At 43.6% G+C, this 27459-nt stretch overlaps 1 protein-coding gene across 1 annotated transcript in view; it reads left to right on the plus strand.

The window, feature by feature from the left end:
* Positions 1-26502, plus strand: part of LOC128653415 (complement decay-accelerating factor) — a 229878-nt gene extending 203376 nt beyond the window's left edge. Inside the window, exon 4 of the mRNA XM_053706683.1 lies at positions 26247-26502. Within this exon, the coding sequence (XP_053562658.1) occupies positions 26247-26497 (251 nt within the window). The 3' untranslated portion in view covers positions 26498-26502. The remainder of the gene's footprint in view (positions 1-26246) is intronic.
* The last annotated feature ends 957 nt before the right edge of the window (positions 26503-27459 follow it).

Genomic DNA, 27459 nt, shown 5'->3' on the forward strand with positions numbered 1-27459 from the left:
GTGTGTGGGTTTTAATGTTGGGGGGTATTGTACTTTTTTTACAGGTAAAAGAGGTGATTACTTTGGGGCAATGCCCCGCAAAAGGCCCTTTTAAGGGCTATTTGTAATTTAGTATAGGGTAGGGCTTTTTATTATTTTGGGGGGCTTTTTTATTTTATTAGGGGGATTAGATTAGGTGTAATTAGTTTAAAAAACTTGTAATTATTTTATTATTTTTTGTAATTTAGTGTTTTTTTTCCCCGTACTTTAGATAATTGTATTTAATTGTAGTTAATTGTAGTTAATTTAGGAAATTAATTTAATTGTAGTGTAGTGTTAGGTGTAATTGTAACTTAGTTTAGGTTTTATTTTACAGGTAAATTTGTCTTTATTTTAACTAGGTAGCTATTAAATAGTTAATAACTATTTAATAACTATTGTACCTAGTTAAAATAAATACAAAGTTGCCTGTAAAATAAAAATAAATCCTAAGCTAGCTACAATGTAACTATTAGTTATATTGTAGCTAGCTTAGGGTTTATTTTATAGGTAAGTATTTAGTTTTAAATAGGAATAATTTAGTTAATTGTAGTTATTTTATTTAGATTTATTTTAATTATTTTTAAGTTAGGGGTTGTTAGGGTTAGGGTTAGACTTAGGTTTAGGGATTAATAACTATTATAGTGGCAGCGACGTTGGGTGCGGCAGATTAGGGGTTAATAAATGTAGGTAGGTTGCGGCGACATTGGGGGCGGCAGATTAGGGGTTAATAAGTGTAAGATTAGGGGTGTTTAGACTTGGGGTTCATGTTAGGGTGTTAGTTGTAGACATACATTTTATTTCCCCATATGAATCAATGGGGCTGCGTTAGGAGCTGAACGCTGCTTTTTTGCAGGTGTTAGTTTTTTTTTCAACCGGCTCTCCCCCATTGATTCCTATGGGGAAATCGTGCACGAGCACATTTTACCAGCTCACCGCTACCGTAAGCAGCGCTGGTATTGAGGTGAGATGTGGAGCTAAATTTTGCTCTCCGCTCACTTTTCTGCGGCTAACGGCGGGTTTGTAAATACCCTTAATACCAGCGTTGTCTGTAGGTGACAGTAAAAATCAGCCTAACACACGCTGACACGTATCTGTGAATGACAGCGGGTTGGATTTAAAAGCAAGGAACACAAAGTTTTCAACACACCCTCTTGAGAAAGTCTGGTCGTAACCAGAGGAAACGCGTTGAGGATCACTTGGGTCCTATCTGACGCCATCTCCAATCCCTAGAGTTGTTCCACTTAATTGGAACTTACGAGACTGATTACAAGCTTAAACTACAGGACTTAAAACAGCGGATCTAGGAAAGCACTTATAGCTTGCTGACAAGACGGATCACACAGTGATATCTTTCATTGCACATTTTATTCTGAATCTTGTATGTTTGTTTCTCCTACATTGGTGTGTGCGGTCCACGGCTTCATCCTTACTTGTGGGATATTCTCTTCCCTTACAGGAAATGGCAAAGAGACACACAGCAGAAGCTGTCCATATAGCCCCTCCTCTGGCTCCGCCCCCCAGTCATTCTCTTTGCCGCTCTGAACAAGTAGCATCTCCATGGGGATGGTAAAGAGTTTGTGGTGTTAGTTGTAGTTTTTATTTCTTCTATCAAGAGTTTGTTATTTTAAAATAGTGCCGGTTTGTACTATTTACTCTACAACAGAAAGTGATGAAGATTTCTGTTAAAGAGGAGTATGATTTTAGCACCAGTAACTAAAATCCATTGCTGTTCCCACGCAGGACTGTTGAAACCAGAGAACTTCAGTTGGGGGGAACAGTTTGCAGACTTATCTGCTTCAGGTATGACCAGTCTTTTTTCTAACAAGACCCAGTATTGCTAGAAGACTGTCAGTTTTCCTTTATGGGACCGTTAAGCCATTTTCTTAGACTCAGTAACAGAATTAAGGCTTATTAATTGGGCTTTATGCTGGTTGACACTTTTGTGGGCTAAATCAATTAGTTTTTTATCATATTATATGACAATTGGAGTGTTTTTGTGAACTTTGAAACACTTTTGGGAACGTTTATTTGCGCCTGGCAGTTGTTTAGACGCCTAATCTAGTCAGAAAGGCCCCTTCACTCTGGTATGCAGAGGGAGGAGGCCTCATTTTCGCGCCTCAGTTGCGCAGTTACTTCCATAGGCAGTGCATGCAGCTTCATGTGAGAGGGTCCTGTGGCTGAGAAAAGGACTCAGGGAGGCTTAATCCTGTGTTGAATCACCCCTAAGGAAGGTAAAAGCCGCAGCAAAGTCTGTGGCAGGGACTGTAGTGTGTTTAAACCGGTAAATTGAACTATTAGCTCCGGTTTGCTCATTTAAGGGTTTAGAGACTTGAAATTTGGTGTGCAATACTTTCAAAGCATTAAGGCACTGGGGTGTAAATTTCAGAAAGATCGGATATTTGTTTGATAGTTTTTTGAACATTCAGAAATAAAGTGTGCTCTTTTTATTATTTAAAGAGACAGTAACGGTTTTGTTTAAAATTGTTTTCATTGCATTAATAACCTGCCTAAATCTGTCTAACATGTCTGTACCTTCAGATAGCATATGTTCTGTGTGTATGGAGGCCAAGGTGGTTCCCCCTTTAAATGTATGTGCAAATTGTGCCATGGCGTCCAAACAAAGTAAGGACAGTACTGTCACATTTAATAAGGTTGCCCAAGATGATTCTTCTAATGAAGGTAGTGGGGATAGTTCATCATCCTCTCCTTCTGTGTCAACACCAGTTTTGCCCGCGCAGGCGATACCTAGTACATCTAGCGCGCCAATGCTTGTTACTATGCAGCAATTAACAGCAGTAATGGATAATTCTATAGCAGCTCTTTTATCCAAACTGCCAGCATTTCCCAGAAAGCGTGATTGCTCAGTTTTAAATACAGAGGATGAGCAAATAGGCGCTGACGATAATTTATCTGTTATACCCTCACATCAATCTGAGTTGGCAGTGAGGGAGGGGCTGTCTGAGGGAGAAATTTCTGATTCAGGAAAAATTTCTCAGCAGGCAGAACCTGATATCGTGGCATTTAAATTTAAGCTTGAACATCTCCGCGCCCTGCTTAAGGAGGTGCTAGCTACTCTTGATGATTGTGATTCTTTGGTAATTCCAGAGAAGTTGTGCAAAATGGACAAATTCTTAGAGGTCCCAGTGCACGCTGATGCCTTTCCGATACCCAAGAGGGTGGCGGACATAGTGACTAAGGAGTGGGAGAAGCCAGGTGTACCTTTTGTTCCACCTCCTATATTTAAGAAAATGTTCCCCATTGTCGACCCCAGAAGGGACGCATGGCAAACGGTCCCTAAGGTAGAGGGGGCAGTTTCAACGCTAGCCAAGCTAGCTATTCCTATAGAGGACAGTTGTGCTTTCAAAGATCCTATGGATAAAAAATTGGAAGGATTGCTTAAAAAGATTTTTGTTCAGCAGGGTTTCCTTCTTCAACCAATTTCGTGCATTATTCCTGTCACCACGGCGGCGTCTTTTTGGTTCTAAAAGCTTGTCGAGTTCTTCAATCTATTCCTCAGCCTTCCATAGCTCAGTGCATGGAAGTAATAGGACTAATGGTTGCAGCAATGGACGTGGTTCCTTTTGCTCAAATTCATTTAAGACCATTGCAACTGTGCATGCTCAAACAGTGGAATGGGGATTATGCAGACTTGTCTCCCCAGATTCAAGTAGACCAGGTAACCAGAGACTCACTCCTCTGGTGGTTGACTCAGGATCACCTGTCTCAGGGAATGAGTTTCCGCAGACCAGAGTGGGTCATTGTCACGACCGACGCCAGCCTCTTGGGCTGGGGCGCGGTCTGGGACTCTCTGAAAGCTCAGGGTCTATGGTCTCGGGAAGAGTCTCTTCTCCCGATAAACATTTTGGAACTGAGAGCGATATTCAATGCGCTCCTGGCTTGGCCTCAACTAGCGAAGGCCAGATTCATAAGATTTCAGTCGGACAACATGACGACTGTAGCGTACATCAATCATCAGGGGGGAACAAAGAGTTCCTTGGCGATGAGAGAGGTATCCAAGATCATCAAATGGGCGGAGGATCACTCCTGCCATCTATCTGCAATTCACATCCCAGGAGTAGACAACTGGGAGGTGGATTATTTGAGTCGGCAGACTTTCCATCCGGGGGAGTGGGAACTTCACCCGGAGGTCTTTGTCCAGTTAACTCAACTATGGGGCACTCCAGATATGGATCTGATGGCGTCTCGTCAGAACTCCAAGGTTCCTCGCTACGGGTCCAGATCCAGGGATCCCAAGGCGACACTAGTGGATGCATTGGTGGCGCCCTGGTCGTTCAATCTGGCTTATGTGTTTCCACCGTTCCCTCTCCTTTCCAGGCTTGTAGCCAGGATCAAACAGGAGAAGGCCTCAGTGATTCTAATAGCTCCTGCATGGCCACGCAGGACTTGGTATGCAGACCTGGTGAATATGTCATCGGCTCCACCATGGAAGCTACCTTTGAGGCAGGATCTTCTAGTACAAGGTCCATTCGAACATCCAAATCTAGTCTCTCTGCAACTGACTGCTTGGAAATTAAACGCTTGATTCTATCTAAGCGTGGGTTTTCAGATTTGGTTATAGATACTCTGGTTCAAGCCAGAAAACCGGTGACTAGGAAAATTTACCATAAGATATGGCAAAAATATATCCGTTGGTGCGAATCCAAGGGATTCTCTTGGAGTAAAATTAAAATTCCTAGGATACTTTCCTTTCTCCAAGAGGGTTTGGATAAAGGTTTGTCACTAGTTCTTTAAAAGGACAGATATCTGCTCTGTCTGTTTTGTTACACAAACATCTGGCAGCCGTGCCAGATGTACAGGTGTTTGTACAGGCGTTAGTCAGAATCAAGCCTGTCTACAGACCTATGACTCCTCCATGGAGTCTAAATTTAGTTCTTTCAGTTCTTCAGGGGGTTCCGTTTGAACCCTTACATTCCATAGATATTAAGTTATTATCTTGGAAAGTTCTGTTTTTGGTTGCTATTTCTTCTGCTAGAAGAGTTTCTGAATTGTCTGCTTTGCAGTGTACTTCTCCCTATCTGGTATTCCATACAGATAAGGTAGTTTTACGTACCAAGCCTGGTTTTCTTCCAAAAGTGGTTTCCAACTGGAATATTAACCAGGAAATAGTTGTTCCTTCTCTGTGTCCGAATCCAGTTTCGAAGAAGGAACGCTTGTTACACAACCTAGATGTGGTCCGTGCTTTAAAATTCTATTTAGAAGCAACAAGGGATTTCAGACAGACATCATCCTTGTTTGTCGTTTATTCTGGTAAGAGGAGAGGGCAGAAAGCTACTGCTATCTCTCTTTCCTTTTGGCTGAAAAGCATCATCCGATTGGCTTATGAGACTGCCGGACGGCAGCCTCCTGATCGAATTACAGCTCACTCTACTAGAGCTGTGGCTTCTACATGGGCCTTCAAGAACGAGGCTTCTGTTGATCAGATCTGTAAGGCAGCGACTTGGTCTTCTCTGCATACTTTTGCCAAATTTTACAAATTCGATACTTATGCTTCTTCAGAGGCTGTTTTTGGGAGAAAGGTTTTGCAAGCTGTGGTGCCTTCCGTTTAGGTTACCTGACTTGTTCCCTCCCTTCATCCGTGTCCTAAAGCTTTGGTATTGGTTCCCACAAGTAAGGATGAAGCCGTGGACCGGACACACCAATGTAGGAGAAAACAGAATTTATGTTTACCTGATAAATTTCTTTCTCCTACGGTGTGTCCGGTCCATGGCCCGCCCTGGCTTTTAGTCAGGTTTCAAATTTTTTATTTCTATACACTACAGTCACCATGGCACCCTATGGTTTCTCCTTTTTTCTCCTAACCGTCGGTCGAATGACTGGGGGGCGGAGCCAGAGGAGGGGCTATATGGACAGCTTTTGCTGTGTGTCTCTTTGCCATTTCCTGTAAGGGAAGAGAATATCCCACAAGTAAGGATGAAGCCGTGGACCGGACACACCGTAGGAGAAAGAAATTTATCAGGTAAACATAAATTCTGTTTTTTAAAGTTGCGCTTTCGAAGTGAACATTAAAACTTTTACCCTTAGAGGGGTTTTGCGCTCGTTTTCCTCTTTTTCTTTTACAAACACCAGGATATATAACACTAAGGGGTAGATTTATAAAAGGCTTTGCCAGCCTTGGCCCCCCTACGACTGCAAGTTCTCACAAGAGAACCTGCAGTCCGTATTTATGAAGCAGCGGTCATCAGACCGCTGCTTCCCTAACCTCTTCTCCACCTCTTAGGTGAATTCCAATCTCCCCAGTCTCGTCCGACCGGGGAGGTTGACAGCTCCTGTCCGCACGTGATTGGCTGTACGTGGGCAGGGGGCAGTTTTGCACAAGAGCATAAAATAGCGTTCTGTTGCAATGCTGAGGCGGACAGGGGCGCCCTTGTCCGTCGTAGCTTGACAAATCGACCCCTAAGGATCTGCTTAAACCTTTGGCCAAATGGGGTAATAATAGTAACCTATATTGCTTTGACACATCCATAAGTGTAAGGTCAATCTTGTAATCTGAGGGGGAAGTAATAACTCTCAAATGAGTAATGCAGCTTATCAATTATTAACTGTATGCCCAAAACTATCTGTGAGCTTAATATCTATAACTGTATTTTTAACAGTATTATTAAAGATACATGAAACACATTTTTTTCTTTTATGAGTCAGATGAAATTTAAAAAACGTTTCTTATTCTCTTCTATTATGAAATTTGCATTGTTCTCATGTTATTTCCTGTTGAAGAGATATATCAAGTAGCGTGCACATGCCAGAAGCACTTAAAGGGACAGTCTACACCAGAATTTTTGTTGTTTTAAAAGATAGATAATCCCTTTATTACCCATTCCCCAGTTTTGCATAACCAACACAGTTATATTAATATTCTTTTAACCTCTGTGATTATCTTGTATCTAAGCCTCTGCAAACTGCCCCTTTATTTCAGTTCTTTTGACAGACTTGCAGTTTAGCCAATCAGTGCCTGCTCACAGATAACTTCACGTGCACAAGCACAGTGTTATCCATATGAAACACGTGAACTAACACCCTCTAGTGGTGAAAAACTGTTAAAATGCATTCTGGAAAGAGGTGGCCTTCAAGGTCTAAGAAATTAGCATATGAACCTCCTAGGTTAAGCTTTCAACTAAGAATACCAAGAGAACAAATCAAAATTGGTGATAAAAGTAAATTGGAAAATTGTTTAAAATTACATGATCTGAATCATGAAAGTTTATTTTGGCCTAGACTGTCCCTTTAATGACAGGAAATAGTCCTGCCATCTAGTGCTCTTGCTATTTATATCATTGTCGCAAAAGTGCTGTCATATAGTACTGCAGACCTGTGCATACTCCTGAGCTTACCTTCCTGATTTTCAACAAAGGGTAACAAGAAAAGGAAGAAAAATTGATTATGGAAATAAACTGGATTTTTTTTTTAAAAAATTGTATGTTTTATCTGAACCATGAAAGAAAATGATTCCATAAAATACAAAATTATCTTCTTTGCATTTATTAAAATTTATAATTTGATGTTTTTACCTCTTCGGAGGCCCCAGGGTTCTACTAGGCACTTCCTTTATTCTTAGTAACATCCATTTTCTTGTGGACTCCACAGCTTAGATCCCACATGGTAAGGCTTGGGGACTCGTCACCTTATGAAAGAAAACATAATTCACATTTACTTATTATTATTATCATTTATTTGTAGAGCGTCAACAGATTCCGCAGCGCTAACTTACCTGATAAATTCATTTCTCTTCATGCTGATGAGAATCCATGAGACCCGCCCAGTTAATTTTTTTCTTATATTTCTTGGCGGCACTTTTTTTATTTGCATCTCTTCATACCTTGCTTTGCCTTTCCTACCTTTCTGTTACCTTTCCTCTGCTTGACTATATGATAAACTGAGACACACAGCGAGGTGGGAGGGTTCAAAAGCTCTTAGAGTTTGGGGTATCTATGCCTCCTCCTTTTTGCAGGAATTCAATCCCACATGTTAAAGCTTGTGGACTCTCAGCACCATGAAACAAAGGAATTTATGAGGTAACATAAATTGTGGTTTTATATGGTATGGTGTGGTGTATGCCAACATCCTTTCATGATATATTTAGTACTATTATTGTCACACTGTTGAAAGGGGGCCTAACCACCACCCCCACCCCTTGCAACAGAATCACAGCTATCAAATGATTGTGCCAATATCTCTCAAGTGTTTGCCCTAAAAGTGGGACAACCTTATATCATTTGCATTATGTTGGACTTCACAAAGCTTTGAACAAAAGGAATAGCGTAAGCTGGCATGCCTGGGCAAAATATTATAAAGGTACATTGTACCACAATTAAGGTATCTATTCAAACTCCCATCAAACATGAAAATAAGATCAAATGGAACTGCTATACCTCCAATGTGTACACCTTGCTCCTTGATAAAATCCATCAGCTATAGCAGGCACCTAATAAGGTAATCCAAGGTTTAGGGACAGCTCTCTGTCATAAGACGTGAAGATGCTATTGCTATGATCTAGGCTCCCCAAATAACTCCATTCTACAACATGGGTGTGGCATTTTCCAAAAATTGACTTGTACTGTACATGGGATAATAGTGCTAGCCCAATTTCTTCGTGCAAAAAAAAAAATGACTACAGCAAATCAGATCCCTGCCCTAGCAGGTCCTCTTTTAGCCATGTGTGCACATCATACCTCTCATGGGACCCACAGACTTGCAAATCCTATCAGCTACACATTCTTATCAGGCATTCAGACATCTGACAAGAAGTTTGTGTTTTAGATATAAAAAATATAAATTTTCTTTGTTTTGTTGTTTTTGTTTTCTTTTAAAAGGATGTTTCTGCAGTGAGAACACAGAGGCATGTCACTGTCTGGTTACAGAGGCATGTCACTGTCTGCCAATGGGACTATGGGAGTTTAGCTTATTAGCCAATGAGCTTCTGTTCCAGGGCCCAGTATTGCCTTAAACTAACTTTTTTCATGCTAGAAACTATTTTTAGCATATTTAAACAGGGCTCAATTTTAATGTCTCTTTTGCATACCCTTAAAGTTACACAGAAATTTCTTTCTAATTTGCCTCTATTATCTAACTAGCTTTGTTCTCTGTATTTCTCTTGTTAAGTGTATCCAGTCCACGGATCATCCATTACTTGTGGGATATTCTCCTTCCCAACAGGAAGTTGCAAGAGGATCACCCACAGCAGAGCTGCTATATAGCTCCTCCCCTCACTGCCATATCCAGTCATTCTCTTGCAACTCTCAACTAAGATGGAGGTCGTAAGAGGACTGTGGTGTTTTATACTTAGTTTATTTCTTCAATCAAAAGTTTGTTATTTTTAAATGGTACCGGAGTGTACTGTTTATCTCAGGCAGTATTTAGAAGAAGAATCTGCCTGCGTTTTCTATGATCTTAGCAGAAGTAACTAAGATCCTTTGCTGTTCTCACATATTCTGAGGAGTGAGGTAACTTCAGAGGGGGAATAGCGTGCAGGTTTTCCTGTAATAAGGTATGTGCAGTTAAAATATTTTTCTAGGGATGGAATTTGCTAGAAAATGCTGCTGATACCGAAGTAATGTAAGTAAAGCCTTAAATGCAGTGATAGCGACTGGTATCAGGCTTATTAATAGAGATACATACTCTTATATAAAAGTGTATTTTAAAACGTTTGCTGGCATGTTTAATCGTTTTTTACATATGTTTGGTGATAAAACTTATTGGGGCCTAGTTTTTTCCACATGGCTGGCTTGAATTTTGCCTAGAAACAGTTCCCTGAGGCTTCCCACTGTTGTAATATGAGTGGGAGGGGCCTATTTTGGCGTTTTTTTTGCACAGCAAAAATTACAGACACAGACATCCAGCTTCTTCCTGCATGATCCAGGACTTCTCTGAAGGGCTCAAAAGGCTTCAAAAGTCGTATTGAGGGAGGTAAAAAGCCACAGTAGAGCTGTGGCAGTTGTTGTGACTGTTTAAAAAACGTTTTTGTCATTTGTTATTCCGTTTTTGGTATTAAGGGGTTAATCATCCATTTGCAAGTGGGTGCAATGCTCTGCTAACTTATTACATACACTGTAAAAATTTCGTTAGTGTAACTGCATTTTTTCACTGTTATTTCAAAATTTGGGAAAATTTGTGTTTCTTAAAGGCGCAGTAAAGTTTTTTTATATTGCTTGTAAACTTGTTTTAAAGTGTTTTCCAAGCTTGCTAGTCTCATTGCTAGTCTGTTTAAACATGTCTGATACAGAGGAACCTACTTGTTCATTATGTTTGAAAGCCATGGTGGAGCCCCATAGGAGAATGTGTACTAAATGTATTGATTTCACCTTAAACAGTAAAGATCAGTCTTTATCTATAAAAGAATTATCACCAGAGGGTTCTGTCGAGGGGGAAGTTATGCCGACTAACTCTCCCCACGTGTCATATCCTTTGACTCCCGCTCAGGGGACGCACGCTAATATGGCGCCAATTACATCAGGGACGCCCATATCGATTACCTTGCAGGACATGGCTGCAATCATGAATAATACCCTGTCAGAGGTATTATCTAGATTGCCTGAATTAAGAGGCAAGCGCGATAGCTCTGGGGTTAGGAGAGATACAGAGCGCGCAAATGCTGTTAGAGCCATGTCTGATACTGCGTCACAGTATGCAGAACATGAGGACGGAGAGCTTCAGTCTGTGGGTGACATCTCTGACTCGGGAAAACCTGATTCAGAGATTTCTACTTTTAAATTTAAGCTTGAGAACCTCCGTGTATTGCTTGGGGAGGTATTAGCTGCTCTGAATGACTGTAACACAGTTGCAATTCCAGAGAAATTGTGTAGGCTGGATAGATACTATGCGGTGCCGGTGTGTACTGACGTTTTTCCTATACCTAAAAGGCTTACAGAAATTATTAGCAAGGAGTGGAATAGACCCGGTGTGCCCTTTTCCCCACCTCCTATATTTAGAAAAATGTTTCCAATAGACGCCACTACACGGGACTTATGGCAGACGGTCCCTAAGGTGGAGGGAGCAGTTTCTACTTTAGCAAAGCGTACCACTATCCCGGTTGAGGACAGTTGTGCTTTTTCAGATCCAATGGATAAAAAATTGGAGGGTTACCTTAAGAAAATGTTTATTCAAAAAGGTTTTATTTTACAGCCCCTTGCATGCATTGCGCCTGTCACTGCTGCGGCGGCATTCTGGTTTGAGGCCCTGGAAGAGGCCATCCAGACAGCTCCATTGAATGAAATTATTGACAAGCTTAGAACGCTTAAGCTAGCTAACTCATTTGTTTCTGATACCATTGTTCATTTGACTAAACTAACGGCTAAGAATTCCGGATTCGCCATCCAGGCGCGTAGGGCGCTATGGCTTAAATCCTGCTCAGCTGACGTGACTTCAAAGTCTAAATTACTCAACATTCCTTTCAAGGGGCAGACCTTATTCGGGCCTGGCTTGAAGGAAATTATTGCTGACATTACTGGAGGCAAGGGTCATACCCTTCCCCAGGACAGGGCCAAATCAAAGGCCAAACAGTCTAATTTTCGTGCCTTTCGAAATTTCAAGGCAGGAGCAGCATCAACTTCCTCTGCTTCAAAACAAGAGGGAACTGTTGCTCATTCCAGACAGGCCTGGAAACCTAACCAGTCCTGGAACAAGGGCAATCAGGCCAGAAAGCCTGCTGCTGCCCCCAAGACAGCATGAAGGAACGGCCCCCTATCCGGAAACGGATCTAGTGGGGGGCAGACTTTCTCTCTTCGCCCAGGCGTGGGCAAGAGATGTTCAGGATCCCTGGGCGTTGGAGATCATATCTCAGGGATATCTTCTGGACTTCAAAGCTTCTCCTCCACAAGGGAGATTTCATCTTTCAAGGTTATCAGCAAACTAGATAAAGAAAGAGGCATTCCTAAGCTGTGTGCAAGACCTCCTAGTAATGGGAGTGATCCATCCAGTTCCGCGGACGGAACAAGGACAGGGATTTTATTCAAATCTGTTTGTGGTTCCCAAGAAAGAGGGAACCTTCAGACCAATCTTGGATCTAAAGATCTTAAACAAATTCCTCAGAGTTCCATCATTCAAAATGGAAACTATTCGGACCATCCTACCCATGATCCAAGCGGGTCAGTACATGACCACAGTGGACTTAAAGGATGCCTACCTTCACATACCGATTCACAAAGATCATCATCGGTTCCTACGGTTTGCCTTTCTAGACAGGCATTACCAATTTGTAGCTCTTCCCTTCGGGTTGGCCACTGCCCCGAGAATTTTTACAAAGGTTCTGGGCTCACTTCTGGCGGTTCTAAGACCGCGAGGCATAGCGGTGGCTCCGTATCTAGACGACATCCTGATACAGGCGTCAAGCTTTCAAATTGCCAAGTCTCATACAGAGATAGTTCTGGCATTTCTGAGGTCGCATGGGTGGAAAGTGAACGTGGGAAAGAGTTCTCTATCACCACTCACAAGAGTCTCCTTCCTAGGGACTCTTATAGATTCTGTAGAGATGAAAATTTACCTGACGGAGTCCAGGTTATCAAAACTTCTAAACGCTTGCCGTGTCCTTCATTCCATTCCACGCCCGTCAGTGGCTCAGTGCATGGAAGTAATCGGCTTAATGGTAGCGGCAATGGACATAGTGCCATTTGCGCGCCTGCATCTCAGACCGCTGCAATTATGCATGCTAAGTCAGTGGAATGGGGATTACTCAGATTTGTCCCCTCTACTAAATCTGGATCAAGAGACCAGAGATTCTCTTCTCTGGTGGCTTTCTCGGGTCCATCTGTCCAAGGGTATGACCTTTCGCAGGCCAGATTGGACGATTGTAACAACAGATGCCAGCCTTCTAGGTTGGGGCGCAGTCTGGGACTCCCTGAAGGCTCAGGGATCGTGGACTCAGGAGGAGAAACTCCTCCCAATAAATATTCTGGAGTTAAGAGCAATATTCAATGCTCTTCTAGCTTGGCCTCAGTTAGCAACACTGTGGCCTCAGTTAGCAACACTGAGGTTCATCAGATTTCAGTCGGACAACATCACGACTGTGGCTTACATCAACCATCAAGGGGGAACCAGGAGTTCCCTAGCGATGTTAGAAGTCTCAAAGATAAGTCGCTGGGCAGAGTCTCACTCTTGCCACCTGTCAGCGATCCACATCCCAGGCGTAGAGAACTGTAAGGCGGATTTTCTAAGTCGTCAGACTTTTCATCCGGGGGAGTGGGAACTCCATCCGGAGGTGTTTGCTCAACTGGTCCATCGTTGGGACAAACCAGAACTGGATCTCATGGCGTCTCGCCAGAACGCCAAGCTTCCTTGTTACGGATCCAGGTCCAGGGACCCGGGAGCAACGCTGATAGATGCTCTAGCAGCTCCTTGGTTCTTCAACCTGGCCTATGTGTTTCCACCGTTTCCTCTGCTCCCTCGACTGATTGTCAAAATCAAACAGGAGAGAGCATCGGTGATTCTGATAGCGCCTGCGTGGTCACGCAGGACCTGGTATGCAGACCTAGTGGACATGTCATCTCTTCCACCATGGACTCTGCCTCTGAGGCAGGACCTTCTAATACAAGGTCCTTTCAATCATCCAAATCTAATTTCTCTGAGACTGACTGCATGGAGATTGAACGCTTGATTCTATCAAGGCGTGGCTTCTCCGAGTCAGTCATTGATACCTTAATACAGGCTCGGAAGCCTGTCACCAGGAAAATCTACCATAAGATATGGCGTAAATATCTTTATTGGTGTGAATCCAAGAGTTACTCATGGAGTAAGGTTAGGATTCCTAGGATATTGTCCTTTCTCCAAGAGGGTTTGGACAAAGGCTTATCAGCTAGTTCTTTAAAAGGACAGATCTCTGCTCTGTCTATTCTTTTGCACAAGCGTCTGGCAGAAGTTCCAGACGTCCAGGCATTTTGTCAGGCTTTGGTTAGGATTAAGCCTGTGTTTAAAACTGTTGCTCCCCCGTGGAGCTTAAACTTGGTTCTTAAAGTTCTTCAGGGAGTTCCGTTTGAACACCTTCATTCCATTGATATTAAACTTTTATCTTGGAAAGTTCTATTTTTGAGGGCTATTTCCTCGGCTCGAAGAGTCTCTGAGTTATCTGCCTTACATTGTGATTCTCCTTATCTGATTTTTCATTCAGACAAGGTAGTTCTGCGTACCACACCTGGGTTTTTACCTAAGGTGGTTTCTAACAGGAATATCAATCAAGAGATTGTTGTTCCATCATTGTGTCCTAATCCTTCTTCAAAGAAGGAACGTCTTTTGCATAATCTGGACGTAGTCCGTGCCTTGAAGTTTTACTTACAGGCTACTAAAGATTTTTGTCAAACATCTGCCCTGTTTGTCGTTTACTCTGGACAGAGGAGAGGTCAAAAAGCTTCGACAACCTCTCTCTCCTTTTGGCTTCGGAGCATAATACGCTTAGCCTATGAGACTGCTGGACAGCAGCCCCCTGAAAGGATTACAGCTCATTCTACTAGAGCTGTGGCTTCCACCTGGGCCTTTAAAAATGAGGCCTCTGTTGAACAGATTTGCAAGGCTGCGACTTGGTCTTCGCTTCACACCTTTTCAAAATTTTACAAATTTGACACTTTTGCTTCTTCGGAGGCTGTTTTTGGGAGAAAGGTTCTACAGGCAGTGGTTCCTTCCGTTTAAGTTCCTGCCTTGTCCCTCCCATCATCCGTGTACTTTAGCTTTGGTATTGGTATCCCACAAGTAATGGATGATCCGTGGACTGGATACACTTAACAAGAGAAAACATAATTTATGCTTACCTGATAAATTTATTTCTCTTGTAGTGTATCCAGTCCACGGCCCGCCCTGTCCTTTTAAGGCAGGTCTAAATTTTAATTAAACTACAGTCACCACTGCACCCTATGGTTTCTCCTTTCTCGTCTTGTTTCGGTCGAATGACTGGATATGGCAGTGAGGGGAGGAGCTATATAGCAGCTCTGCTGTGGGTGATCCTCTTGCAACTTCCTGTTGGGAAGGAGAATATCCCACAAGTAATGGATGATCCGTGGACTGGATACACTACAAGAGAAATAAATTTATCAGGTAAGCATAAATTATGTTTCTCCAACATAGGTGTGTCCGGTCCACGGCGTCATCCTTACTTGTGGGATATTCTCTTCCCCAACAGGAAATGGCAAAGAGCCCAGCAAAGCTGGTCACATGATCCCTCCTAGGCTCCGCCTACCCCAGTCATTCTCTTTGCCGTTGTACAGGCAACATCTCCACGGAGATGGCTTAGAGTTTTTTAGTGTTTAACTGTAGTTTTTATTATTCAATCAAGAGTTTGTTATTTTGAAATAGTGCTGGTATGTACTATTTACTCAGAAACAGAAAAGAGATGAAGATTTCTGTTTGTATGAGGAAAATGATTTTAGCAACCGTCACTAAAATCCATGGCTGTTCCACACAGGACTGTTGAGAGCAATTAACTTCAGTTGGGGGAACAGTGTGCAGTCTCTTGCTGCTTGAGGTATGACACATTCTAACAAGACGATGTAATGCTGGAAGCTGTCATTTTCCCTATGGGATCCGGTAAGCCATGTTTATTCAGCAAGTAAATAAGGGCTTCACAAGGGCTTATTAAGACTGTAGACTTTTTCTGGGCTAAATCGATTCATTATTAACACATATTTAGCCTTGAGGAATCATTTTATCTGGGTATTTTGATATAATAATATCGGCAGGCACTGTTTTAGACACCTTATTCTTTAGGGGCTTTCCCAAAGCATAAGCAGAGCCTCATTTTCGCGCCGGTGTTGCGCACTTGTTTTTGAGAGGCATGGCATGCAGTCGCATGTGAGAGGAGCTCTGATACTTAGAAAAGACTTTCTGAAGGCGTCATTTGGTATCGTATTCCCCTTTGGGCTTGGTTGGGTCTCAGCAAAGCAGATACCAGGGACTGTAAAGGGGTTAAAGTTCAAAACGGCTCCGGTTCCGTTATTTTAAGGGTTAAAGCTTCCAAATTTGGTGTGCAATACTTTTAAGGCTTTAAGACACTGTGGTGAAAATTTGGTGAATTTTGAACAATTCCTTCATGTTTTTTCGCAATTGCAGTAATAAAGTGTGTTCAGTTTAAAATTTAAAGTGACAGTAACGGTTTTATTTTAAAACGTTTTTTGTACTTTGTTATCAAGTTTATGCCTGTTTAACATGTCTGAACTACCAGATAGACTGTGTTCTGAATGTGGGGAAGCCAGAATTCCTATTCATTTAAATAAATGTGATTTATGTGATAATGACAATGATGCCCAAAATGATTCCTCAAGTGAGGGGAGTAAGCATGGTACTGCATCATTCCCTCCTTCGTCTACACGAGTCTTGCCCACTCAGGAGGCCCCTAGTACATCTAGCGCGCCAATACTCCTTACTATGCAACAATTAACGGCTGTAATGGATAATTCTGTCAAAAACATTTTAGCCAAAATGAACACTTATCAGCGTAAGCGCGGCTGCTCTGTTTTAGATACTGAAGAGCATGACGACGCTGATAATAATATTTCTGAAGGGCCCCTAACCCAGTCTGATGGGGCCAGGGAGGTTTTGTCTGAGGGAGAAATTACTGATTCAGGGAACATTTCTCAACAGGCTGAACCTGATGTGATTGCATTTAAATTTAAGTTGGAACATCTCCGCATTCTGCTTAAGGAGGTATTATCCACTCTGGATGATTGTGACAAGTTGGTCATCCCAGAGAAACTATGTAAAATGGACAAGTTCCTAGAGGTGCCGGGGCTCCCAGAAGCTTTTCCTATACCCAAGCGGGTGGCGGACATTGTTAATAAAGAATGGGAAAGGCCCGGTATTCCTTTCGTCCCTCCCCCCATATTTAAAAAATTGTTTCCTATGGTCGACCCCAGAAAGGACTTATGGCAGACAGTCCCCAAGGTCGAGGGACCGGTTTCCACTTTAAACAAACGCACCACTATACCCATAGAGGATAGTTGTGCTTTCAAAGATCCTATGGATAAAAAATTAGAAGGTTTGCTTAAAAAGATGTTTGTTCAGCAAGGTTACCTTCTACAACCAATTTCATGCATTGTCCCTGTCGCTACAGCCGCATGTTTCTGGTTCGATGATCTGATAAGAGCGGTCGATAGTGATTCTCCTCCTTTGGAGGAGATTATGGACAGAATCAATGCTCTCAAATTGGCTAATTCTTTCACCCTAGACGCCACTTTGCAATTGGCTAGGTTAGCGGCTAAGAATTCTGGGTTTGCTATTGTGGCGCGCAGAGCGCTTTGGTTGAAATCTTGGTCGGCTGATGCGTCTTCCAAGAACAAGCTACTTAACATTCCTTTCAAGGGGAAAACGCTGTTTGGCCCTGACTTGAAAGAGATTATCTCTGATATCACTGGGGGTAAGGGCCACGCCCTTCCTCAGGATCGGCCTTTCAAGGCAAAAAATAAACCTAATTTTCGTCCCTTTCGTAGAAACGGACCAGCCCAAGGTGCTACGTCCTCTAAGCAAGAGGGTAATACTTCTCAAGCCAAGCCAGCTTGGAGACCAATGCAAGGCTGGAACAAGGGAAAGCAGGCCAAGAAACCTGCCACTGCTACCAAGACAGCATGAAATGTTGGCCCCCGATCCGGGACCGGATCTGGTGGGGGGCAGACTATCTCTCTTCGCTCAGGCTTGGGCAAGAGATGTTCTGGATCCTTGGGCGCTAGAAATAGTCTCCCAAGGTTATCTTCTGGAATTCAAGGGACTTCCCCCAAGGGGGAGGTTCCACAGGTCTCAGTTGTCTTCAGACCACATAAAAAGACAGGCATTCTTACATTGTGTAGAAGACCTGTTAAAAATGGGAGTGATTCATCCTGTTCCATTAAGAGAACAAGGGATGGGGTTCTACTCCAATCTGTTCATAGTTCCCAAAAAAGAGGGAACGTTCAGACCAATCTTAGATCTCAAGATCTTAAACAAGTTTCTCAAGGTTCCATCGTTCAAGATGGAAACCATTCGAACTATTCTTCCTTCCATCCAGGAAGGTCAATTCATGACCACGGTGGATTTAAAGGATGCGTATCTACATATTCCTATCCACAAGGAACATCATCGGTTCCTAAGGTTCGCATTCCTGGACAAACATTACCAGTTCGTGGCGCTTCCTTTCGGATTAGCCACTGCTCCAAGGATTTTCACAAAGGTACTAGGGTCCCTTCTAGCTGTGCTAAGACCAAGGGGCATTGCTGTAGTACCTTACTTGGACGACATTCTGATTCAAGCGTCGTCCCTTCCTCAAGCAAAGGCTCACACGGACATTGTCCTGGCCTTTCTCAGATCTCACGGATGGAAAGTGAACGTGGAAAAGAGTTCTCTATCCCCGTCAACAAGGGTTCCCTTCTTGGGAACAATAATAGACTCCTTAGAAATGAGGATTTTTCTGACAGAGGCCAGAAAAACAAAGCTTCTAGACTCTTGTCGGATACTTCATTCCGTTCCTCTTCCTTCCATAGCTCAGTGCATGGAAGTGATCGGGTTGATGGTAGCGGCAATGGACATAGTTCCTTTTGCGCGCATTCATCTAAGACCATTACAACTGTGCATGCTCAGTCAGTGGAAGGGGACTATACAGACTTGTCTCCGAAGATACAAGTAAATCAGAGGACCAGAGACTCACTCCGTTGGTGGCTGTCCCTGGACAACCTGTCACAAGGGATGACATTCCGCAGACCAGAGTGGGTCATTGTCACGACCGACGCCAGTCTGATGGGCTGGGGCGCGGTCTGGGGATCCCTGAAAGCTCAGGGTCTTTGGTCTCGGGAAGAATCTCTTCTACCGATAAATATTCTGGAACTGAGAGCGATATTCAATGCTCTCAAGGCTTGGCCTCAGCTAGCGAGGGCCAAGTTCATACGGTTTCAATCAGACAACATGACAACTGTTGCGTACATCAACCATCAGGGGGGAACAAGGAGTTCCCTAGCGATGGAAGAAGTGACCAAAATCATTCTATGGGCGGAGTCTCACTCCTGCCACCTGTCTGCTATCCACATCCCAGGAGTGGAAAATTGGGAAGCGGATTTTCTGAGTCGTCAGACATTGCATCCGGGGGAGTGGGAACTCCATCCGGAAATCTTTGCCCAAGTCACTCAGCTGTGGGGCATTCCAGACATGGATCTGATGGCCTCTCGTCAGAACTTCAAAGTTCCTTGCTACGGGTCCAGATCCAGGGATCCCAAGGCGGCTCTAGTGGATGCACTAGTAGCACCTTGGACCTTCAAACTAGCTTATGTGTTCCCGCCGTTTCCTCTCATCCCCAGGCTGGTAGCCAGGATCAATCAGGAGAGGGCGTCGGTGATCTTGATAGCTCCTGCGTGGCCACGCAGGACTTGGTATGCAGATCTGGTGAATATGTCATCGGCTCCACCTTGGAAGCTACCTTTGAGACGAGACCTTCTTGTTCAGGGTCCGTTCGAACATCCGAATCTGGTTTCACTCCAGCTGACTGCTTGGAGATTGAACGCTTGATTTTATCGAAGCGAGGGTTCTCAGATTCTGTTATTGATACTCTTGTTCAGGCCAGAAAGCCTGTAACTAGAAAGATTTACCACAAAATTTGGAAAAAATATATCTGTTGGTGTGAATCTAAAGGATTCTCTTGGGACAAGGTTAAGATTCCTAGGATTCTATCCTTCCTTCAAGAAGGATTGGAAAAAGGATTATCTGCAAGTTCCCTGAAGGGACAGATTTCTGCCTTGTCGGTGTTACTTCACAAAAAACTGGCTGCTGTGCCAGATGTTCAAGCCTTTGTTCAGGCTCTGGTTAGAATTAAGCCTGTTTACAAACCTTTGACTCCTCCTTGGAGTCTCAATTTAGTTCTTTCAGTTCTTCAGGGGGTTCCGTTTGAACCCTTGCATTCCGTTGATATTAAGTTATTATCTTGGAAAGTTTTGTTTTTAGTTGCAATTTCTTCTGCTAGAAGAGTTTCAGAATTATCTGCTCTGCAGTGTTCTCCTCCTTATCTGGTGTTCCATGCAGATAAGGTGGTTTTACGTACTAAACCTGGTTTTCTTCCAAAAGTTGTTTCTAACAAAAACATTAACCAGGAGATTATCGTACCTTCTCTGTGTCCGAAACCAGTTTCAAAGAAGGAACGTTTGTTGCACAATTTGGATGTTGTTCGCGCTCTAAAATTCTATTTAGATGCTACAAAGGATTTTAGACAAACATCTTCCTTGTTTGTTGTTTATTCTGGTAAAAGGAGAGGTCAAAAAGCAACTTCTACCTCTCTCTCTTTTTGGATTAAAAGCATCATCAGATTGGCTTACGAGACTGCCGGACGGCAGCCTCCCGAAAGAATCACAGCTCATTCCACTAGGGCTGTGGCTTCCACATGGGCCTTCAAGAACGAGGCTTCTGTTGATCAGATATGTAGGGCAGCGACTTGGTCTTCACTGCACACTTTTACCAAATTTTACAAGTTTGATACTTTTGCTTCTTCTGAGGCTATTTTTGGGAGAAAGGTTTTGCAAGCCGTGGTGCCTTCCATTTAGGTGACCTGATTTGCTCCCTCCCTTCATCCGTGTCCTAAAGCTTTGGTATTGGTTCCCACAAGTAAGGATGACGCCGTGGACCGGACACACCTATGTTGGAGAAAACAGAATTTATGTTTACCTGATAAATTACTTTCTCCAAGGGTGTGTCCGGTCCACGGCCCGCCCTGGTTTTTTTAATCAGGTCTGATAATTTATTTTCTTTAACTACAGTCACCACGGTACCATATGGTTTCTCCTATGCAAATATTCCTCCTTAACGTCGGTCGAATGACTGGGGTAGGCGGAGCCTAGGAGGGATCATGTGACCAGCTTTGCTGGGCTCTTTGCCATTTCCTGTTGGGGAAGAGAATATCCCACAAGTAAGGATGACGCCGTGGACCGGACACACCGTTGGAGAAAGTAATTTATCAGGTAAACATAAATTCTGTTTTTTCTTCATAAATGGAAAGAGTCCACAGCTGCATTCATTACTTTTGGTAATTCAGAACCTGGCCACCAGGAGGAGGCAAAGACACCCCAGCCAAAGGCTTAAATACTCCCCCCCACTCCCCTCATCCCCCAGTCATTCTTTGCCTTTCGTCCCAGGAGGTTGGCAGATAAGTGTCAGAAGTGTCAGATAGTCTCTTATGGAGGGTAGTACTCTTTGGCATGGGACTGGAGTTTTAAGTAGTCCTGTCAGCCTCTCAGTGAGAGCATGGGTGAAAGTTAGAGTCTGGAGATGCAGGGAGAGTCTTTCTGCGAAACCATACCGACTCATATTAACAGCTCCACAAGCAATCAGCGTTGACGAGTTTTGCTTTCTGCTTTTTTCTCTCAAGTCCATGGCAGAAGCGACGCTACTATCTGTCACACTTTATGGGCCGTGTTCCTGTTCCATGGCGTAGATTCCGGTAAGATCGTTTAATTTTACTTTCATCATGGATGTATTGTAATTACAACTTTTTATCCAAGAGGAGCTACAACCTTTCGGGGATAACTTTAACATAGGGTCTCATTGAGGCTCCTTTTTGTATCTAGGAATCAAGGGTTAATATCTCCTGAGGGGGGTTATTGAACAGGGGGTTTTATAATCATGTTTCTTATGTGATTCTGTCAGCTACTGTGTATTTTGGAACATAACAGCCTATGTCTAGTGACGCGGCCTTTACGGTCGGGTGCGCTTTTGCATGGACTGCGCAGTTTACCTTGTGACTCCATTTCTGCATTCCTGACCGTGTGGCGACGGAGAAATCCTAGTCCGCAGGTGTCGTTCTCTGGAGGTGGTGAGGGCCCCAGCCATTGGGGATTTAAGGTGCCGTTTAGATTTTTCTTATGGGTCCACTTTTTATTTAGTGTCCCAGTTATGGAGGATTCTGATTTTTTGAAAATGGATATTTCTGATTCAGACTCTACTTCTTGCGAAGAATATGAATTGGTCCGGGTGATACGTGCCCATCAGTTATGTTCTGAATGCCGTTTTAGAGTGCTCTGTTCCTCGGGATCGGGGAATCAGGTGCTCACTGAGCCATCCACCTCTGGGGATTCTATTTCCCACAAGATGAGTTCCCTGTGGCCTGTTTCCACCGGAGGTTACGACACGGTTCCACATGGCCATTTCTTTGGCACTGGCGCATCTGCAGCTCCCTGGAGTGTGCTTACAATATTGTCTGTGTTCCGTCACCCGGGGCTCGTCAGGCGTGGGATAGCCTGGTCCAGTTCAGCCCTCCGGGGGAGTGACTGCCCCTGAGTCCTCAAGGGGTCAACCTTTGGGACCGGTGTTTTCTTTTGTCCTGGCGGAGGTATGTTGCGCTTTTCGTTATAGACTGGCGCGCCTTCGTGTTCTACTAAGGCACGTTTTGGGGCTGCTGGATCCCACTCTTAATGGGTCTGGGGATTCTCAGTCTTAATCTTCGACTAGTCTTTGTTATTTGTGTATCATGTTCCAGTTCTGAGCTTGGGAATCTTGGGCCCCTGTTGGGCTGGTCCTGCGGGGCTGTCCATTCTTCATGAGCGATAACCTACGGGTTGCCATATATTTTATCTTCATCCGGTGAGGATGATTTATATTTAGTCTAAAGCTCAGGTTGTGGTGTGATGTTTCCTTCTGGAACTATCTTCTCTGGAATTGATACTGGCGATTTTGTGGTCGCATTGTTTACAAAAGCCAGTCTGACTGTTCTTTATCCTTCCATCTCGGGGAGACTCTATGTGGCCTTGACAGTGCTGGGGCCCTAGGTTTCAGGCTGGTCCTGACTGAGTACAAATCCTTCTGTCTTTGAGGCCTAGTTCAGACATGTGGCGCCTTTTTATGTCCGGTTTGTCTGGTGAGGGCGTCTAGTGATCACAATATGATTTGTGTTGTTTTCTTGTTTTATTTTACAAGCTTCAACTAGCATTCTGAGAGGACTTCAGGGTCCGTGGTTGCTTAGGGGTATGGGGATTAGTTCAGTCCTCATTCGCCTTTCAATCTAGTGGGCGGGGACTCCGTTGAGATCCGCGGCGACATGCTCAGTCGTTTCCGATTTTTCCGGGAACTAGAGGGTTCCTTCCCATTGGAGGCTTGGAGGATTTAGGTCCTTCATACCGCCGTTCTTACGGTTTTGCCTTTCCTGGTCTCTTTGGAAGTGTCCTTTTTGGACTTGTTCCTTTTAGAGGTTCTCTTCCTTTGGGTCTAGATTTTCTGGACTTTGTCCGGTTTTTCTGTTGGCTTTGGCTGCTTAATTAGGAAGTGAAGGCCGTGAGGCTCTGTCTTCCTTCGGGAGTTAGTCGTCTCCATATCAGGGGCGATAGGAGGTGTTGTCTCTTTTTCCAAGCTTTTTGCTTAGGGGATGTTTTTCTGCCTGGGTTTGGGATGCTTTGCATTCTTCTCCCTTGGGTGTGGTCTTCTGGAACGTTAATCTGCAAGGATTATGGAGACTAGCCTTTCTTCTACTCTCTTTCGTGTGACTCTGTTCTCGTTCTCATTTCCCTTAGTGTTGCCCTTGGGGCCTTTGGGCTCTAGAGAAATTGCGTGACTTTGTCGCGGCCTAGCACCTTGTTGGGGGGGTTTTGATCTCCGGCTAAGGGTGTTCTCTTCCCTTTGGGCTGGAAGTTACGAGTGAGTCCTGTACCCGTTCTCCGGGTTTCCCGGTTCTCATCCCCTGTGAGGTCTGATTGCTTCAGACGGGGTATCTTGTGTTCCCTGGGGGTGTTGTTTGTTCTAGGATGATTCTGGGTCCAGGGTTCTTGTTTTGGATATCTGGAGACTTATGATCCTGTGGACTGGTTTGGGACGGCCCTGTAGACTGTTGTGACATAGGGAATAGCTCATTGGGCTTGCAAGCAGGAAGGCCAGAGTTTACATGTACCTTTGGGTGCTGGTTATCAACTTTAAGGCCTGACTTGTCCTTCGGACGGAGGGTGCTCCTCTTCATGGGGAGTTTTTTCTCTGTTGGGTCAGCTGTGGTGTCTGGATGTTTTTTTCATTTGGTCCGTGTTTTGATCATACTATGGCTTCATGTCTTGTGGACATGTACGCTGTTCTTATCTGTGCCCTCTCCTTTTGAGGGGATAGTTTTTCTTCCTTATGAGCTGGGGTTCTTCATTCTGGATGGTCTTTGTCCTGCCCTGTGTGTAGGAGGTTGGATCAGGTGGCTTATCTCTTTAAGGGGCAGCATCTGCTGCCCTGTGGGTTCTGTTCCACCTGTTGGAATATGATCTCTCTGCATAGAGACTGTCTAAGAGAGCTGTGACAGGTCCTCCTATGGATCTATTGCACTTTTCTCTGTTCCAGGTCCCAGGGGGTTCTCCTTGGGAGTGCCTTATTTTGGAGGAGTGGATTGGGTTGGCACCCGAGCTCTTTTGGGGTGGGTGAGTTTCCCCTTTTTTGCTTTGCATTCCCTGGGGGCTTGTGGTTGGGGTTTTTCTGTCCCCCCTGTCTATCAGACATGTCTGTCGCTTGGGCTGGTCCGGTGTTGCAGCAGGATCTGAGATCTGTTGCTCTGCTTAATTCGTCCTCGGAGCATTCGCGGTATGGTAAGCCTCTTGAGGTTTCTCCTTTCTCCATGTTCAGGATTTGTGGGAAGGACTGGCGGCTCTTAGATAGCCTGCAATGTTATCCGCTGGTTAATGGATACTTAGCAATCTTAAGGATCCTATATTCAGCTGCTTTCTGCTTTCCCTGCAAGTATTTAAGTTTCAGAGTCATTTTTAGATGACTGCAGCGTGCAGTGTTTTTGCTTCAGGTGTTGTTCGTCAGACCTGTCTGAGCTTGCTGCACGAGGTTTCTTTTCTGAATATTTTGGTATTCTGAGCTACTTTTTTGCGACTTGAGGACTTTAGTCTTCAGTTGCTTTTTAGAGTGCGGTTACACTGTGTTGGGGAAAGATCCTCTCTGTTTCATACTCCCGGCCTTATCCGTGGTTTCTGTTTTTCTTGGGTCTGGGCATTGCCTCCCCTTGTTTCTATTAGACTGGTGGGTCTCTGTTGGTCTGGAGTTCCTTATGCTAGCTTGATCAGCTAGGTCAGCATACTAATGCACTGTGGCTAGGCTGCACTGTAGCAAACCGAGGGTTGCAAGTCGATCCCCGCCGAGGTCTACTCAGCCTTCCTCCTTTTGAGGTTGATATGTTGAACAGCGCCTTGAGTCCCTTAAGGGTGATTAGCTGCGCTTTACAAGTACATTCATATTTTTTCAGTGTCTTTCCTTCTCTGTGGAAGATTACGTTAGCTTGTTCCCTTTCTTTAGTAAGGCGCGTGTTGTTTGAAGACCTACTGCTGGGCGATGGTGTCTCCTGGAGGCTGTTGACTCAGTCAAGTCTAGTTCCTGGGGTCTCTAGCAAGGCTTGTGGACTATCTGCGGGTCAGTGTCCTTGGGTCTTTTCCTCTTTTTCAAAGTTGTTCTCGGCTTCAGACGAAGCGGGATTTTGTTGGGTAGGGGTTTTAAGGCCTGGTGCCCTCAGAATGGGCCGCCTCTTGTATGCTCCCGTTTTTGCATTCAGTGTCCTCTATAGCTTGGGTATTATTTTCCCAAAAGTAATGAATGCAGCTGTGGACTCTTTCCATTTATGAAGAAAAACATAAATTATGCTTACCTGATAATTTTCTTTTCTTCAGATGGAAAGAGTCCACAGCTCCCCGCCCGTGTTTTTATGCGGGGCGGCCGTAATTTTTGTTCTTCTGGCACCTTTTCACCCTGATATTTCTTCTACTGTTCCTTGTTCCTCAGCAGAATGACTGGGGATGAGGGGAGTGGGAGCAGTATTTAAGCCTTTGGCTGGGGTGTCTTTGCCTCCTCCTGGTGGCCAGGTTCTGAATTCCCAAAAGTAATGAATGCAGCTGTGGACTCTTTCCATCTGAAGAAAAGAAAATTATCAGGTAAGCATAATTTATGGGTTTTTTTGTTGAAAAGCATACCTAGATAGGCTCAGGAACAGCAATTTACTGCTGGGAGGTAGCTGCTGATTTGTGACTGCACATATATATCTTGTGATTGGTTCACCCGGTGTGTCCAGCAAGCTCTCAGTAGTGTATTGCTGCTCTTTCAACAAAGGATACCAAGAGAATGAAGCAAATTTGATAGAAATAAGTTGGAAAGTTGTTTAAAATTGTATGCTTTTTCTGAATCAGGAAAGACAAAGTTGTGGTTCTGTGTCCCTTTAAATCTATATCAGTAAATTAAAACCTACAACTATATCCAACAAAAGGAATTTTCTGAAATTCTGTAAAAACATTTTCAAAGGTTTTGTTTTCAGAATCCTAATTTAAATGCTTTATCTTTGTCAGGTGCCTGCGGACCTCCTCCAATACTTAAAGAAGCAACACTGAGACCAGAATATATCAGCAATAACTACTTTATTGAGAATGCTACAGTTCAATATGAATGTCGGTTTGGTTTTGTTCCTATTACTGACAGAAAAAACACTCTAACCTGCTTGACCAACTTGACGTGGTCAACACTGGAGGAATTCTGTAAACGTAAGAAAGATTTGGTTTCATTTATTTTTTTAGCTATCATCTTTAGCTGCAGTAGGTAACAGGACAGGGGTGGGAAAACTTTTTAATTGTGTGTTCAAATTTGTAAAAATCTTTTAAGAAAATTATCTTGAGTTCACATTTTTTAATTAAAGAAATATTAAAATGAATTGTCCTTTAATATATATCAAAGGTTGAAGGTTAAAGGTACAGTCAAGTCCAAAATAAACTTTCATGATTCAAATAGGGCATGTAATTTTAAACAACTTTCCAATTTAATTTTGCTTTCTAAGATAGGGAGAGTCAACGGCTTCATTCCTTACTGTTGGGAAATACAACACCTGGCCAGCAGGAGGAGGCAAAGACACCCCAGCAAAACACTTAAATATCGCTCCCACTTCCTCATTACCCCAGTCATTCTTTGCCTTTCGTCATAGGAGGTGGCAGAGAAGTGTCAGAAGATTCGGAGAGTCCTGAAAAAGGGTATCTGCCCTTTGAGATAGGACTGGAGTTTTAAGTAGTCATGTCAACCTCTCAGTGAAAGTATTGATGAAAAGTAGAGTGGAGATGCTGGGAAAGTTTTTTTGCGAAACCATCCAGACTACTGCTAACAGCAAATAAGCAATCAGTGTTGATGAGTTTCACTGCCTGCTTTCTCTCACTCAGGTCCATGTCAGGAGCGCTGCTATAAGACTGTCACACTTGAGAGGCTGTGTTCTGTTCCACAGCATGGATCCTGGAGGTAAGATTGTTTACATTTTTTACACATAAAACGCTATAACAGGGTCACAGTTTGGCTCATTTATACCTTGATAGGATCTAGGGTTAATATCCTCTGAGGGGAATTTATTAAACAGTTGGAGTTAGTTAATCAGTGTATTAATTATTTACATGCTGCTTTGTGTGATTTTATTTTCTGGGCTCATAGACTGTGTGTTTTTGACTGGAACAAACAGGTTTCACTTTAGTTTTTGAAAGTGTTGCACAGCTCCTATTATCTTGCTGTACTTTCCATAGCATGTGG

The sequence above is a fragment of the Bombina bombina genome, chromosome 3, assembly GCF_027579735.1.
Source record: "Bombina bombina isolate aBomBom1 chromosome 3, aBomBom1.pri, whole genome shotgun sequence".
NCBI lineage: Eukaryota > Metazoa > Chordata > Amphibia > Anura > Bombinatoridae > Bombina > Bombina bombina.